The 13,168-nt window shown below is 47.5% G+C and overlaps 1 protein-coding gene across 4 annotated transcripts in view; it reads left to right on the top strand.

Moving 5' to 3' along the window:
- PLEKHM1 (pleckstrin homology and RUN domain containing M1) overlaps window positions 1-7,019 on the top strand; it is a 47,447-nt gene extending 40,428 nt beyond the window's left edge. For all 4 annotated transcript variants that reach the window (XM_080976560.1, XM_080976561.1, XM_080976562.1 and 1 more), the window contains 3 exons: window positions 1,914-1,977; window positions 3,080-3,237; window positions 6,216-7,019. In XM_080976560.1, the coding sequence (XP_080832686.1) occupies window positions 1,914-1,977; window positions 3,080-3,237; window positions 6,216-6,333 (340 nt within the window). In that variant the 3' untranslated portion in view covers window positions 6,334-7,019. The remainder of the gene's footprint in view (window positions 1-1,913; window positions 1,978-3,079; window positions 3,238-6,215) is intronic.
- The last annotated feature ends 6,149 nt before the right edge of the window (window positions 7,020-13,168 follow it).

Below are 13,168 nucleotides of genomic sequence, written 5' to 3'. Positions count from 1 at the left end.
GTCTTATGGAGCAAATGCAGGCTGTGCAGCTATCCCAGAAGCCAGAACAACAAGAGGGATTGCTGCTTTCATTGCGCAGTGATCCCTCTTGCTGTTCTGGCTTCTGAGATTCAGAATATTTTTTTTCTTGTTTTCCTCTTCCAAAAACTAGGTGCGTCTTGTGGTCTGGAGTGAAAAATATGGTAATTGGAATGTGCTTAAATGTCTGTTGAACAACCTAAACATACTGCTGTTGAGGAAATAAGCAGAGCTGTGTATCATTTCTATTTTGTTATTTTTTAAAAAGAAAATCCTCACTGAGAAAAAAAGGCTATATTCTGTACCGTCAATACTGTTCTTCCCCAAACTTTTGATACCTGCACAGTTTTTGCATCCAGATTAGCATTAGAGGCATGCTTCAGCTTTCCGCTGAACAAATATATATTATTGACTGGCTCCAAAACCAAGGGCAGACCTCTTCCTTGCCAGTGCCTTCTGATGCCTCACCTTCCCCAGTCGTGGACCTCTTCTTTCTGGGCAATGGTGATGCTATGGGGATTCCCCCAAGTCTGTCTGCTAAGGCACAGGCTGCATCAAGGCAATCCCTAAAAGAGATTTCACTGCCTCTGCACTGGCAAAGAGAGAAGAAGTTTCATGTAGGAGGTTCAGTGGAGGTGCCCTACTCCAACAGGGACAGAATGGTGGGATTCATCCTACATAGTGGTTTAGTTTTCCAAGGAATGTCTCAGCCTTTTCACGGCACAATAGTGCACCCACAGGGACGCGGGTGGCGCTGCGGGTTAAACCACAGAGCCTAGGACTTTCCGATCAGAAGGTTGGCGGTTCGAATCCCCGCGACGGGGTGAGCTCCCGTTGCTCAGTCCCTGCTCCTGCCAACCTAGCAGTTCAAAAGCACGTCAAAGTGCAAGTAGATAAATAGGTACCGCTCCGGCGGGAAGGTAAACGGCATTTCCGTGCGCTGCTCTGGTTTGCCAGAAGTGGCTTAGTCATGCTGGCCACATGACCCGGAAGCTGTACGCCGGCTCCCTCGGCCAATAAAGCGAGATGAGCATCGCAACCCCAGAGTCGGTCACGACTGGACCTAATGGTCAGGGGTCCCTTTACCTAGTGCATCTTGGCATATGATTTGGGGATTGCTGTACCTTATACAAAATCTGTCCTTCAACCCATGAAGCCTAGAAACTTTGGACTCAGCTAGGGGACGCAGGTGGCGCTGTGGTCTAAACCACTGAGCCTCTTGGGTTTGCTGATCAGAAGGTTGGCGGTTCTAATCCCTGTGACAGGGTCCTAGCTCTAGCCAACCTAGCAGTTCGAAAGCACACCAGTGCAAGTAGATAAATAGGTACCGCTGTGGCAGGAAGGTAAACCGCATTTCCATGCGCTCTGGTTTCCGTCATGGTGTTCTATTGCACCAGAAGCAGTTTAGTCATGCTGGCCACATGACCCGGAAAGCTGTTGTGAACAAATGCAGGCTTCCTCGGCCTCAAAAGTGAGATGAGCACCGCAACCCCAGAGTCTCCTTTGACTGGACTTAACCGTCCAGGGGTCCTTTACCTTTCCTTTCCTTTTTTACAACATTTTAAGTGCATTATACAAATCTGACACTAGATGGCACTGATGAGCTAATGGCAAATTCCAGACATACTTTACAACATTTTTTAAAAAAGCATTTTCACAGCATTTTTTATATCTGTGGCAAATGTAGAAGCAGGAGATGCAGAGAAATGAGACTGGGGGAAACAGCCGAAGAAGGTTGACCGTAGACATGCATGAAAATGTGTGGCCTTCCCTATCGCCCTGTCCTTGCAAGCCAATTAGGAGCATAGGGATTATATGGCTTCTATACAGCTCTTGGCAGCAGATGGGAAAAGCTCTTAATAAACTGTTCCTTCTCTTTTGTATCCTTTCCAAAGGCTCGATCACCGGCACTACCTCCTGGAATGTCCCCATAAATACAGCGTGGCTGACCTCAGGCAGGTAGGAGATCTGGAAAGAGGAAGCTTCTGAAACGAGGGTTTGCCTCAGGAAAACGTACCCCACTTTATCCACGATTCCCCCACGACCCAGCCCAAGGCTGGCGCCCCTTAACCTACACACGTTAGAATGCAGCGTGCTGAACCAAAACAGAGAAACTGGTCTGAGCATGCTCAGAAGCAAGCTTTTATTCCTTTGCCTTGAGAGAGCTTTGAAAACAGCTTTGGAGTCTAAAGGGCTCGCATGGAACCTCATTGGTGCTCTCCCCAATATGTGCCAAATTTCCCTTTTGTCCTGCATGTTGCAGATGCTTTGTTATCTGTGTCAGACCTTCAGGTGTGAGTCAGTCACCTGGCCTCTCTGTATTCACAGCTGCCTCATAGATAAAGGTTTCCCTTTTACGACCACCCTTCCCCACCTGCTAATACCTACGGGACCGCCTCTCCTGATATGTCCCACGGAGGACCTTACGGTCTTCAAATAAAAACATTTTGGAGGTCCCAGGCCACAGAGAGGTTAGGCTGGCCTCAACCAGAGCCAGGGCTTTTTCGGCTGTGGCCCCGATCTGGTGGAACGCTCTGTCACAAGAGACTAGGGCCCTGTGGGACTTGACATCTTTCCGCAGGGCCTGCAAGACAGAGCTGTTCCACCAGGCCTTTGGCCAAGGCACAGTCTGACCCCCTCCTTTGGTGATCCTCGTAGAACTCTGGCCCAGTGGTTGCCATTTGATTTTGAATTGCCGTATTTTTTGCTCTATAAGACGCACCAGACCACAAGACGCACCTAGTTTTTGGAGGAGGAAAGCAAGAAAAAAAATATTCTGAATCTCAGAAGCCAGAACAGCAAGAGGGATCGCTGTTCTGGCTTCTGGGATAGCTGCGCAGCCTGCATTCGCTCCATAAGATGCACACACATTTTCCCCTTACTTTTTAGGAGGGAAAAAGTTAGTCTTATAGAGCAAAAAATACGGTATTTTAGAATATTAATTTTAGAATGCTGTGTTACTTTTATTGCTGTTAGCTGCTCTGAGCCCGGTTTCGGCTGTGGAGGGCGGTATATAAATAATTTTTTATTATTATTATTAATAGTCCTCCTCTGTTCCTAGATAGCGGACGGCGTGTTTGAGACATTCCTCCAGTCTCTAATTCAGTTTGCCTCCCATCACGTCTACAATTGCGACCTGTGCACCCAGAGGGGCTTCATCTGCGAGATCTGCAACAGGAACGACATCATCTTCCCCTTTGAATTTGACACGACGACCAGGTGAGTGTTCTTCCTCTCTTCCCCAACTTGGCTTTGGAGTCAAGTTTTCATTTTTTATTTTTTTGGGGAAAATAATAAATTTTATTGATTTTCCATACAATTATACATTTTTATCCAAAATACATCCAATTGTCTCTTTTTTGAACTTCCTTCAGCGTCTCTGACAATCATCCGTATTTATAACTTTAGTTACACATTCCCTTCTTTCGTATTGCCATTATACTTCCCTTCTCCCACTATTTCATATTAACAATACTTCTCTATTTTTACAGTGCCTCTTGAAATCCCACTAGCGTTGTGTTCATGCCACATATGTTTTTCAGATAATCTACGAACTTTCCCCAGTCTTCGATGAACTTTTGGTCTTTAGTGTATCTGATTTTCCCAGTTAATTTATCCAATTCCGCATAGTCTGTCAATTTCAGTCTCCATTCTTCTATCGTCGGTATTTCCTCTTGTTTCCATTTCTGGGCTAACAAGATTCTGGCTGCCATTACTGCATATTGGCAGGGGAGACACCTTGATCATATGGAGTCAAGTTTTCAAAGAAGCGATTGTGTTCATTTTTATTCATGTATTTGTCACGTGCCTATACCACCTTTATCTTCCAAGGAGCTCGAGGTGGTGTAGATGGTTCCCCTCCTTCCCACTTCACCCTCACGACAACCCTGTGAGGTTGGTCAGGCTGAGAGATGGTGGCTGGCCCAAGGTCACCCAGGGACCTTCATGGCTGAATGGGGTTTCGAATCCTGGTTTCCCAGACCATAGTCCAACACTAACTGTTGCCCCACACTGCCTGTTTTGCAATGGAGGGGGAGAGGTGAAGAATAAGTATTTCTTTATTAATATTTATTAATAATAATAATACAGTCATACCTCATGTTACGTTTGCTTCATGTTACGTTTTTTCAGGTTGCGTCCCGCAGAGACCCGGAAGTACTGGAAAGGGTTACTTCCGGGTTTCGCTGCTCACGCATGCACACAAGCGCCAAATCACGCCGCGCACCTGCGCAGATACGGCGCTTCAGGTTGTGGGCTTTTCATGTTGTGAACGGGCCTCCAGAATGGATCCTGTTCGCAAGCAGTGGTACCACTGTATCTTACAACAAAAATGCCCCAAAGCAACTTAGAACTGTAAAAGCATACATAATGCAAAATTTAAAATACACCAAAAAGATATAAACACATGATTAAAATGGGGGGGGGTATTGGGTTGTTGTTTTTATTTTTATTATGTATTTTGTGATTTTATTCTGTGAACCGCCCTCGGACCCCCGGGTATAGGACGGTATATAAATTCAATGAATAAATAAATAAAATAACAAAAAAATCATCCTGCAGTGTTATCTCCCATGCCCTGGAGCTCAAGGTGCAGCTGAGGAATAAGGCTTGGCAAGGCATTTATTGGGGATGCTTTAGGTATATTATCTTCAGGCAAACTGGTGTTCCATGACATCTCTTCCAATCCTATTATTGTAAGAGGGCAGTGTTTTTGAAAATCAGGGGTGGGGGGTGGGGGGTGGGATAATGCTTCAGTGGCGAGAAGATCCACCATTTTTTAGCAACCTGTAGCCATCAGGATGACGTTGGCCCTGCAGCCTTCACAGCCAGTGGACCAACAGCTTCTGGAAGAGAACGTCTTCCTCATCTCTGTTCGGCAGGGACGGTCAGAACGCTGAACAGGAATTCAGGTCCCGGTTCCTCCTTTAAAGTAGCTTTTGAATACCCTACTTCCTTTTACCCTCACCCCAGCTCAATCTCACAAGGCTGCAGCAGCGGGGCAGCGCAGACAAGAGAGCCGTCGGCAGGCCTGGTTCACAGAAGATTGCCGCCCTCTGCTCGCTGGCTTTGTGCTGAGGCAGGAAGAGTGCCTGCTTGCTGAGCTGATGCAGTTTCCTGTCGCCTGAATCAGGCTATTTCCCCAGGGAGGCAGGATGTGCCTGGAGCTCTCCTGACAATAGCTCCGAGGAGGAGCAGGCGCTTCCTGAATCGCTGTCCTGCACAGGTGGCAGCCTGGGGTCACTTCCTCTTGCGTAGCCGTTCGGCCGCAGGGGCACAAAGTTACCAGTCTGCTTTTGAGCAGAGGAAAAGAGAAGAATAAGTCCGAGGGCTGTGTTGCGTGCTGGCTGCAAACAGGGGGGGATGGTTCTTCCAAAAGCCAAATGCAAGCGTGGAAGTTTGTTCTGAACTGAACAGATCACACAATTCACAGAGAGGTTTTTAAACAAGCCCAGCATGGTGACTTGAAAAGGGGTGGTGAGACAGGGGATGGAGAGGGTGGTAGCCGGCAGTCCTAAGCATAATTTTGTTTTTGTTTTTTTCAAATTTTCAAATTAATTTTCCAGATTTTTTTTTTAAAAACAGACAGACAGACAAACATACATACGTATCCACGGTAAATAAACCGATCTTCATAACATTATTAAGTGACTTCCTCGTGTCCCCCTGGTTGAATTTCAGCGTATATCATTTTAGCGGTTTTCCAAAACCTAAACTCTTAAAAATTTAACTTAATCACTTGACATCCTTCTTAACCATTCAACTTTAAACATATTAATTCATCACATTGCATATTTAAATCCTAAGCCTATCTGGTAATTGCAAGCTTTCCAATTAAGTTAATTTAACATGTTTAACTAAGCATAATTTTGTTTAAAAAACCTGCAAGCGATCGGTTCAGAGCTCTGTTGACCTGTGCCTCCCTTGGCAGCTTGCTAGATGTGGAGGAAGAAAGAGAGAAGAGAAGAAAAATTGGGTGTCAGAAGGTGAGGGTGGGGGAATGACTGGTCCCACCACTGACTTCAGCCCTGCCCACATCTGTGGGATGTGGCCCCCAACAGATTCTGCTTGAGGGAATGCGGCTCTTGACAAGGGGAGTTCTCTACCCCGCCCTCACTTTAATGGTTTCTGTACTTCTTTCCCCTCCCTTACAGTTTGCATGAATTGCTTCGGCGATTAACCTCCTCTTTTCCCAACAGGTGCAAGGTGTGCAAGACTGTCTTCCACAGCAGCTGCCAGGCAAATTCCAGTTTCTGTCCTCGCTGCGTCCGCCGGGAGGAATACCAGCAGAAGCTGCAGGCCTCCCTTTGCAAATGACCTCTCCCTGAAGAGGGGCAGACCACAGCCCTTAAGGGGGCAGGCCAGAGGACAGCTGGGAAAAGAACAGAGGCAGGCTTTGGAGCAAAGGAAGGCCCTGGCTAGTCACACAACTCCTTTCGCCTGAAGGTCCAACCCATCAGGGATCACCTGGGCTCTGGCGACATCAGCTGTGGATCACATTTCCGACAGAGAAAGGTGGGAAGGAGGCAGTGGCTTCCTTGTGCCGATCTGCCGCTGCCACCTGGAGCCAATCCTTTCATTTCTGTCTCTTTCCGGCCTCTGCAGACAAAATACCTGGCTGCTTTGGGCGCAGCAAGCATTTGATACGCGTAAGACTTGTTGGACTTGGACTCCTAGGGAGACGAAATTTTGATTCTAAAAGCGATAAGAAAGGGTGGGGGGGTTTTCTGTTTTGTTTTTAAATTAATGCACTTTGTAGCAGAGTTCTTGTGCCTTCCGCACTTTACAGGCTACCCCTGAATCGCCACGTGCCAAACAGCTGCTGAATCCTCTGGGATAAAACATTCCAGCACCCTCTAAGCAAAGTGACCTTCTTACAAATAATAAACCACTTCTCTGCTCCTTCTTTTTTAATGCTAGGCCAATGGGTTCCAGAGATGAATTTTTATTTTCCATTTTAATCTTCTATGCAGATAATAAAAAGTAATTTAATAAGGAACTAACTCGGGGGCCTCTCGTTTCTTTGCAGCTTCCTTTGCCTTCAAAGTTTGGGTGTTAGGGGAGACATTGTTTGTCCACCTTTGGTTCCTACCCTGCACTTGGGAGCTCTCACCAGTGGCACCTAGAAGCTATGAGCATGCGACAGTGACCGCATCAGGGAAACAGCTTTGAGTGGGTGGCTAACTCAGGTGAGGGCAGTCTTAAACCATTGATGGGTTAGGGACTTGTCTATCCCCTGCCTGCAAAGACAGGCTCCGGCGGATTGAGGAAACGAGACCAATCGTGGGTCCAGCGGTCAAGAAGACAGTGACTGCACATGATGTCGAGGGAAATGAGTGACAGATGGGGCTCGTCGACCAGGGAAGGTAACCCCTCTAGGAGAAGGAAAACTCTGATCCTAAATCTCTACTGCCTTGCGGCTATGGTCATTTGTGAGAAAGGCTTTGGCAGCAAAAATCCATGCCCACTGTCTTGTGGGACATCTTCGGGAGAAGAAAAGGGTAAGGGAGTAGTAGACCCTACACAAATCCAGAGTGGAGGCCCTAAGTGTCGGAATCTGCACTCGGCCAAGCTGATAAAGCCTCATCTTCCTCCTAGCCGAGCCTTCAGAATTGCCTCCCGACGTGTTTAATGACCAGAGCCTTTGATGAGGCTCCAAGGCACATTCTTCAGCAGAGGTCCCAGCACAGGGAAGAGACGAGAGGTTTGGGCTACATTGTAAAGAGGACACCACTAACGTCACATCCCTTCTCCCGTGAGACTTCCAATAGCCTGGAATCCCTGGAATGTAAACAGAGTCTTGTGACTCCAAAAGCAGCTGCTCAGTGGCAAACAGAAACTAACACTAAGATGGTTGGATGGGGTCTTGTACGCCTCCTTCCGGCAACACCTGCAGCCAAGCTGGTGCCAAACGTGTGGCTCTGCTTTCATTTGGACCACGTCAGCGAGGCTGAGAAGGGAGGTCTTGTCGTCTGAGCAGCCCAGGACCTCCAGACACCCTGCCCAGGCAGAGTCAAGCCCCGGGGAGGTCCCTTGGGTGCTGCTAACACAGCAAAAGCAACACAAGAGGCAGTGGGTATGAGTTCCGGGTATCTGCAGCCACAGCAGGTGCTGTGATTCTCCAGCAGTTTAGCTACACACACACACACACACACACACACACACCCAAGAGACACACTCCTTTGTCTCTGGAAGCAGACACATGCCAACAACAAGAAACCAAAAGTCCTTTTCCAATGTTGACACAAACCAGGCAACCAACATGGGCTTTCTACTCAGGAAGATGCTTCACACAAGACAGTAACTGACAGAAAAAGGAAAGGTGCATGAACAGGTGAATCACTATCACAGCCTTACTGAGTTTTTGAGAGGATAAAATGAGGCATAGCGCCTTGAGCTCTGTGGAGGAAAGATGCAATACCAGTGCATCTTTGAATGATGTAAGTATGTGAGATGGAAGCAAATATATTAATATCGCATGGGTCAGCTAGGGAAATGATGTGGTTTTAGTTAAAGCGAGTATGGAGAGGAAGTGATGCCTCTGTGTATGTACATGAGGAAATGTGAGCAGCTTGGGAGGGTGGTTTTTAGATGTCACGTTGAAAAATGGCATGTCAAATCTCAGCCTTAGAAGGAAGCCACAAGATCACACCCACCCGCTCCCATAATTAAGGTTCCCAAATGTGAAAATCTGGACAGAGGTTTTGTTTTGTTCTTGGTCAAAATTGTTGAGCTTCTTTTGGGAACAACATCTACATTTTTAGGCTTTGGGTGGATTTCTAAGGCACTGTTTGTTAAAAATTGCTCCACTTGTCATATGTCCGGGTTTCCCCAGATATTTTGCCGATTTGGCAAAAATCCGCCCAGACGCCAATTTTTGGGAGCGATTCCCGGACGTGTCCTCAAAAAGCCTTGGAGTCCAGAAGATGTCAGCAATTATTGTCTGATAGCTACAAGTCCTTTCCTGTATCCAATTTGGCCTGGTTTTGGCACAGGAACTGCTTTGGCCACCCTGATTTGGTCACCTGTTTTGGGAGGATGAGGGGAATACAATCCTGCTAATTCTCTTAAAACCCTGAGTGGTTTTCTCTGCCAATGAGTCATGGCATTGTGAATTAGCTCTCTGAACTGGAGTTTGGGGGGTCCTGTGGTTCTGTGGGGCCAGAACTACCTGGGTTTTCTTGCCCTCATGGTTTCCAACCTCTGTTTCAAGTGGGGCAGGGCCAAGCTGCAGCCTGATTTCAAAAGTGATCTACAAGCAAGCGATCAGCTCAGACCTCTGACAAGAGCAGAGCTTTCCAAACTTTTCATGTTGGTGACACACTGTTTAGACATGCACCATTTTGCGACACAGTAGTTCAGTTTTGGACACTGGTGGCGCTGTGGGTTAAACCACAGAGCCTAGGACTTGCCGATCAGAAGGTGGCAGTTCGAATCCCCGCGACGGGGTGAGCTCCCGTTGCTCGGTCCCTGCTCCTGCCCACCTAGCAGTTTGAAAGCACGTCAAAGTGCAAGTAGATAAATAGGTGCTGCTCCGACGGGAAGGTAAACTGGGTTTCTGTGCGCTGCTCTGGTTCTCCAGAAGCGGCTTAGTCCTGCTGGCCACATGACCCAGAAGCTGTACATCGGCTCCCTCGGCCAATAAAGCAAGATGAGCGCCGCAACCCCAGAGTCGGCAACAACTGGACCTAATGGTCAGGGGTCCCTTTGCCCTTTACCTAGTTCAGTTTTACTAGCGAACCGGAGGTTAAACTAACCTTTTTCCAGCCCCGGGAGGAGTGCGGGGAGCATTTTGTGCGACACACCTACACACTGCAGCCGACACGCTAATGTAAGGTTACCAGATTTTTTTCAAAGAACCCAGTTACACTCTTTTTTAAAAAAAAGAGAGAGAGAAAAAAGTTATTTTTTTAAAGTTAAAAAAAGAGTAATATCTTTTCTGTAGTCCCCTCTGTCGCGCGGCCTTCCTCTGGGCCCTGGCCTGCTCTCTTGGAGCGCTAGCCTTCCCAGTGCTCTCCTACCTCTCCTCCTGAGCGGCAGTGGCGCGGCAAGGTAAGAGCTCCCCTTTTTTTCTTCCTCTCTCTCCTCCTCCTCCTCCTCTCCTCCTTCTCCCTGTGTTGGCTCCGGGGTTTTCCTAGCCCCAGAGCGCAGTTGGCTAGGTGCTCTCTAGCTCCCAGCTTGATTTGGGTCGTGGGGGGGGTGTCAGTGGTTGACGCGCCGGGCATCCCCGGTTCTCCTTCGGCAGTGGCAGTCTCAGCAGCCCGGAGCCAGCCTGGTAGCGCAGTTGGCTCTGGCTGGCTTCAGGAGCTGCTCGCTGCCGTGGCACCCGCCATTTTGCCTCGCCGGAAGTCCCCATATAATGTGTCTTGTGCCGTTGAACCAATCACACAACATTCATTCCCTACTAATATAAAATATAAATCCCTTAAAATATAAATCCAGGGACATTAAAATAAATCCGGGGACATTCCAGGGACGGATTTTGTCCAGGTAAAGGTAAATGGACCCCGACCGTTAGGTCCAGTCGTGACTGACTTTGGGGTTGCGGCGCTCATCTCGCTTTATTGGCCGAGGGAGCCGGCGTACAGCTTCCGGGTCATGTGGCCAGCATGACTAAGCCGCTTCTGGCGAACCAGAGCAGCGCACGGAAACGCTGTTTACCTTCCCGCAGGAGAGGTACCTATTTATCTACTTGCATTTTGATGTGCTTTTGAACTGCTAGGTTGGCAGGAGCAGGGACTGAGCAACGGGAGCTCACCCCGTTGCGGGGATTCGAACCGCCGACCTTCTGATTGGCAAGTCCTAGGCTCTGTGGTTTAACCCACAGTGCCACCCGCATCCCATTTTGTCCAGGTACAGATATGTAAATCCAGGGACTGTCCCCGGGAAATGGGGACATCTGGTAACCATACGCTAACGTGTCAAGATGCACAGTTTGGAAATCTCTGGGCAAGAGTGATCTGTTTTCCCTGCCCCATCCCAAGCAACCTGCAGGCGAAGGAGAAGAGGGGTCAGGGACAGAGGGTGACCCAAGCGTCATGCAAGCTGCCGCTCCAAGATTACCCCTGAAGGAAAACAACCGTAAAGGGGGGGGAAAGTTTCCCCAGAATTGATCCACCTGAGTGAGGCCATCAAGAGATGAGTTGCAGGAGAGGTCATCAATGGGTTAATGATGCTCAGCTCTACTACTCCCTTACATCCGATTTCAGGTGAGGCAGTGTGCATGCTAGGTTGGGTGCCTGGCACCCGTCATGTGCCACATCAAGTCAATAAACTGAAGCTCAGCTCGGATTAAGACTGGTGGGTGTTTATGTGCTTTGGGAGGCTGTTTCAACTTGTTCCGGATGCGGTTGCACTCCACCAAAAGGAGGAGGTTTGCAATCTGGGAATCAGGGCCACCAAGAGGGAGGTGCGGTGTAACCTGATGTACTAGGCCCAGAGCCAGCTGCGGCCGCCCACGAGCCCAGGCCTCCAGCCAGCCACCGAGCTACTGCAAGGCCAGGTTGTATGGCTTCAGCCATTGCTACAACTACAACTAGTCCAGAATGTGGCAGCTAAACTGGTGACTGGGAGCAGCCGCTGAGACCGTGTAACACCGGTCCTGAAAGGCCTACATTGGCTGCCAGTACATTTCCGAGCACAATTCAAGGTGTTGTTGCTGACCTTGAAAGCCCTAAACGACCTTGGACCAGTATACCTGAAGGAGCGTCTCCACCTCAATTGTTCAGCCCAGACACTGAGATCCAGCGCCGAGGGCCTTCTGGCGGTTCCCTCCCTGCAAGAAGTGAGGTTGCAGGGAACCAGGCAGAGGGCCTTCTCGGTGGTGGCGCCCGCCCTGTGGAATGCCCTCCCATCAGATTTCAAGGAAATAAACTACAGGGGTACCTTGGTTTACGAACTTAATCCGTTCCGGAAGTCCGTTCTTAAACCAAAGCGTTCTTAAACCAAGGCGTGCTTTCCCATAGCAGCGGGGGACTCAATTTACAAATGGAACATACACAACAGGAAGCGAAACATGTTCTTATTCCAAGGCAAAGTTCACAAACCAAAACACCTACTTCCAGGTTTGCAGAGTTCTTAATCCGTGTTGTTCATAAACTAAGCTGTTCTTAAACAACGGTACCACTGTAGCTGACATTTAGAAGACATCTGAAGGCAGCCCTGTTTAGGGAAGTTTTAAATGTTTCATGTTTTATTGTGTTTTTAATATTCTGCTGGGAGCTGCCCAGGATGGCTGGGGAAACCCAGCCAAATGGGTGGGGTATAAATAATAATAATAATAATAATAATAATAATAATAATAATAATAATAATTTTATTTATTTATCCAGAGTCCTTTGTTCAAAATGAATCTGCTTGGATGCCAACTGGTGCTGGGCAGCTCCCCAGTGCTGAAATAATTGCACTGGCTCCCAGTTCCACCACACAGCTTGGGACGTGGGTAGCTGAAGAATTGCCTGCTCCTTACATTGGAAATGTAAAGAAAAAGAAGGTACAGTACTTTCTATCATATGAGGTGGGAATGTAGAGAAGTTAAAAAAAATTGGGAAATGATATATAATGAATTGAAAAAAATGTTTAAAATGACATTTGTAAAGAAACCAGAAGCATTTTTGTTAGGCATTATAGGACGAGACCTGCCAGGAGAAACAAATAACTTATTTATGTATGCTACAACAGCGACAAGAGTCTTGCTAGCACAAGGATGGAAGAACGAGGAAATCCCAACGAAAGAAAAATAGATGAGTTATGTGGAGTTGGCCAAATTGACATACAAATTATGTGAGAAGGACAATTGTGACTTAAAGGAAGAATGGGAACTTTATACAACCTATTTAGAAAGACAACAAAATGATATGGACTCCTTGGCAGGTTTTGAGTAAACATCCACAAATTTATTAGTAGAATATATGATAGATAAGGTCATGATATGAACAATTTTACAACATGCAGAGAATAATATGTGTAAACAAATCAGAGAGGGGAGTTGAGGGAAGTCCTTGGTGGGTGGGAGGGAATAAAAAGGGGGGGGGATGTAATTGGTTACTTTGATTGATAATTTGTTCTATTAAAATTGTTTAATAAAAATATATTTTAAAAAAGAAAAGAAACGCCTGCTCCTAACATATGGCTGCCACCTTTCTTTGGAAGC

The sequence above is a fragment of the Podarcis pityusensis genome, assembly GCF_964106645.2.
Source record: "Podarcis pityusensis genome assembly, chromosome: 13".
In the NCBI taxonomy this organism is placed as follows: Eukaryota; Metazoa; Chordata; class Lepidosauria; order Squamata; family Lacertidae; genus Podarcis; species Podarcis pityusensis.
The sequence above is the reverse complement of the archived record's forward strand: the minus strand, read 5'-3'. Positions and strand labels throughout refer to the sequence as shown.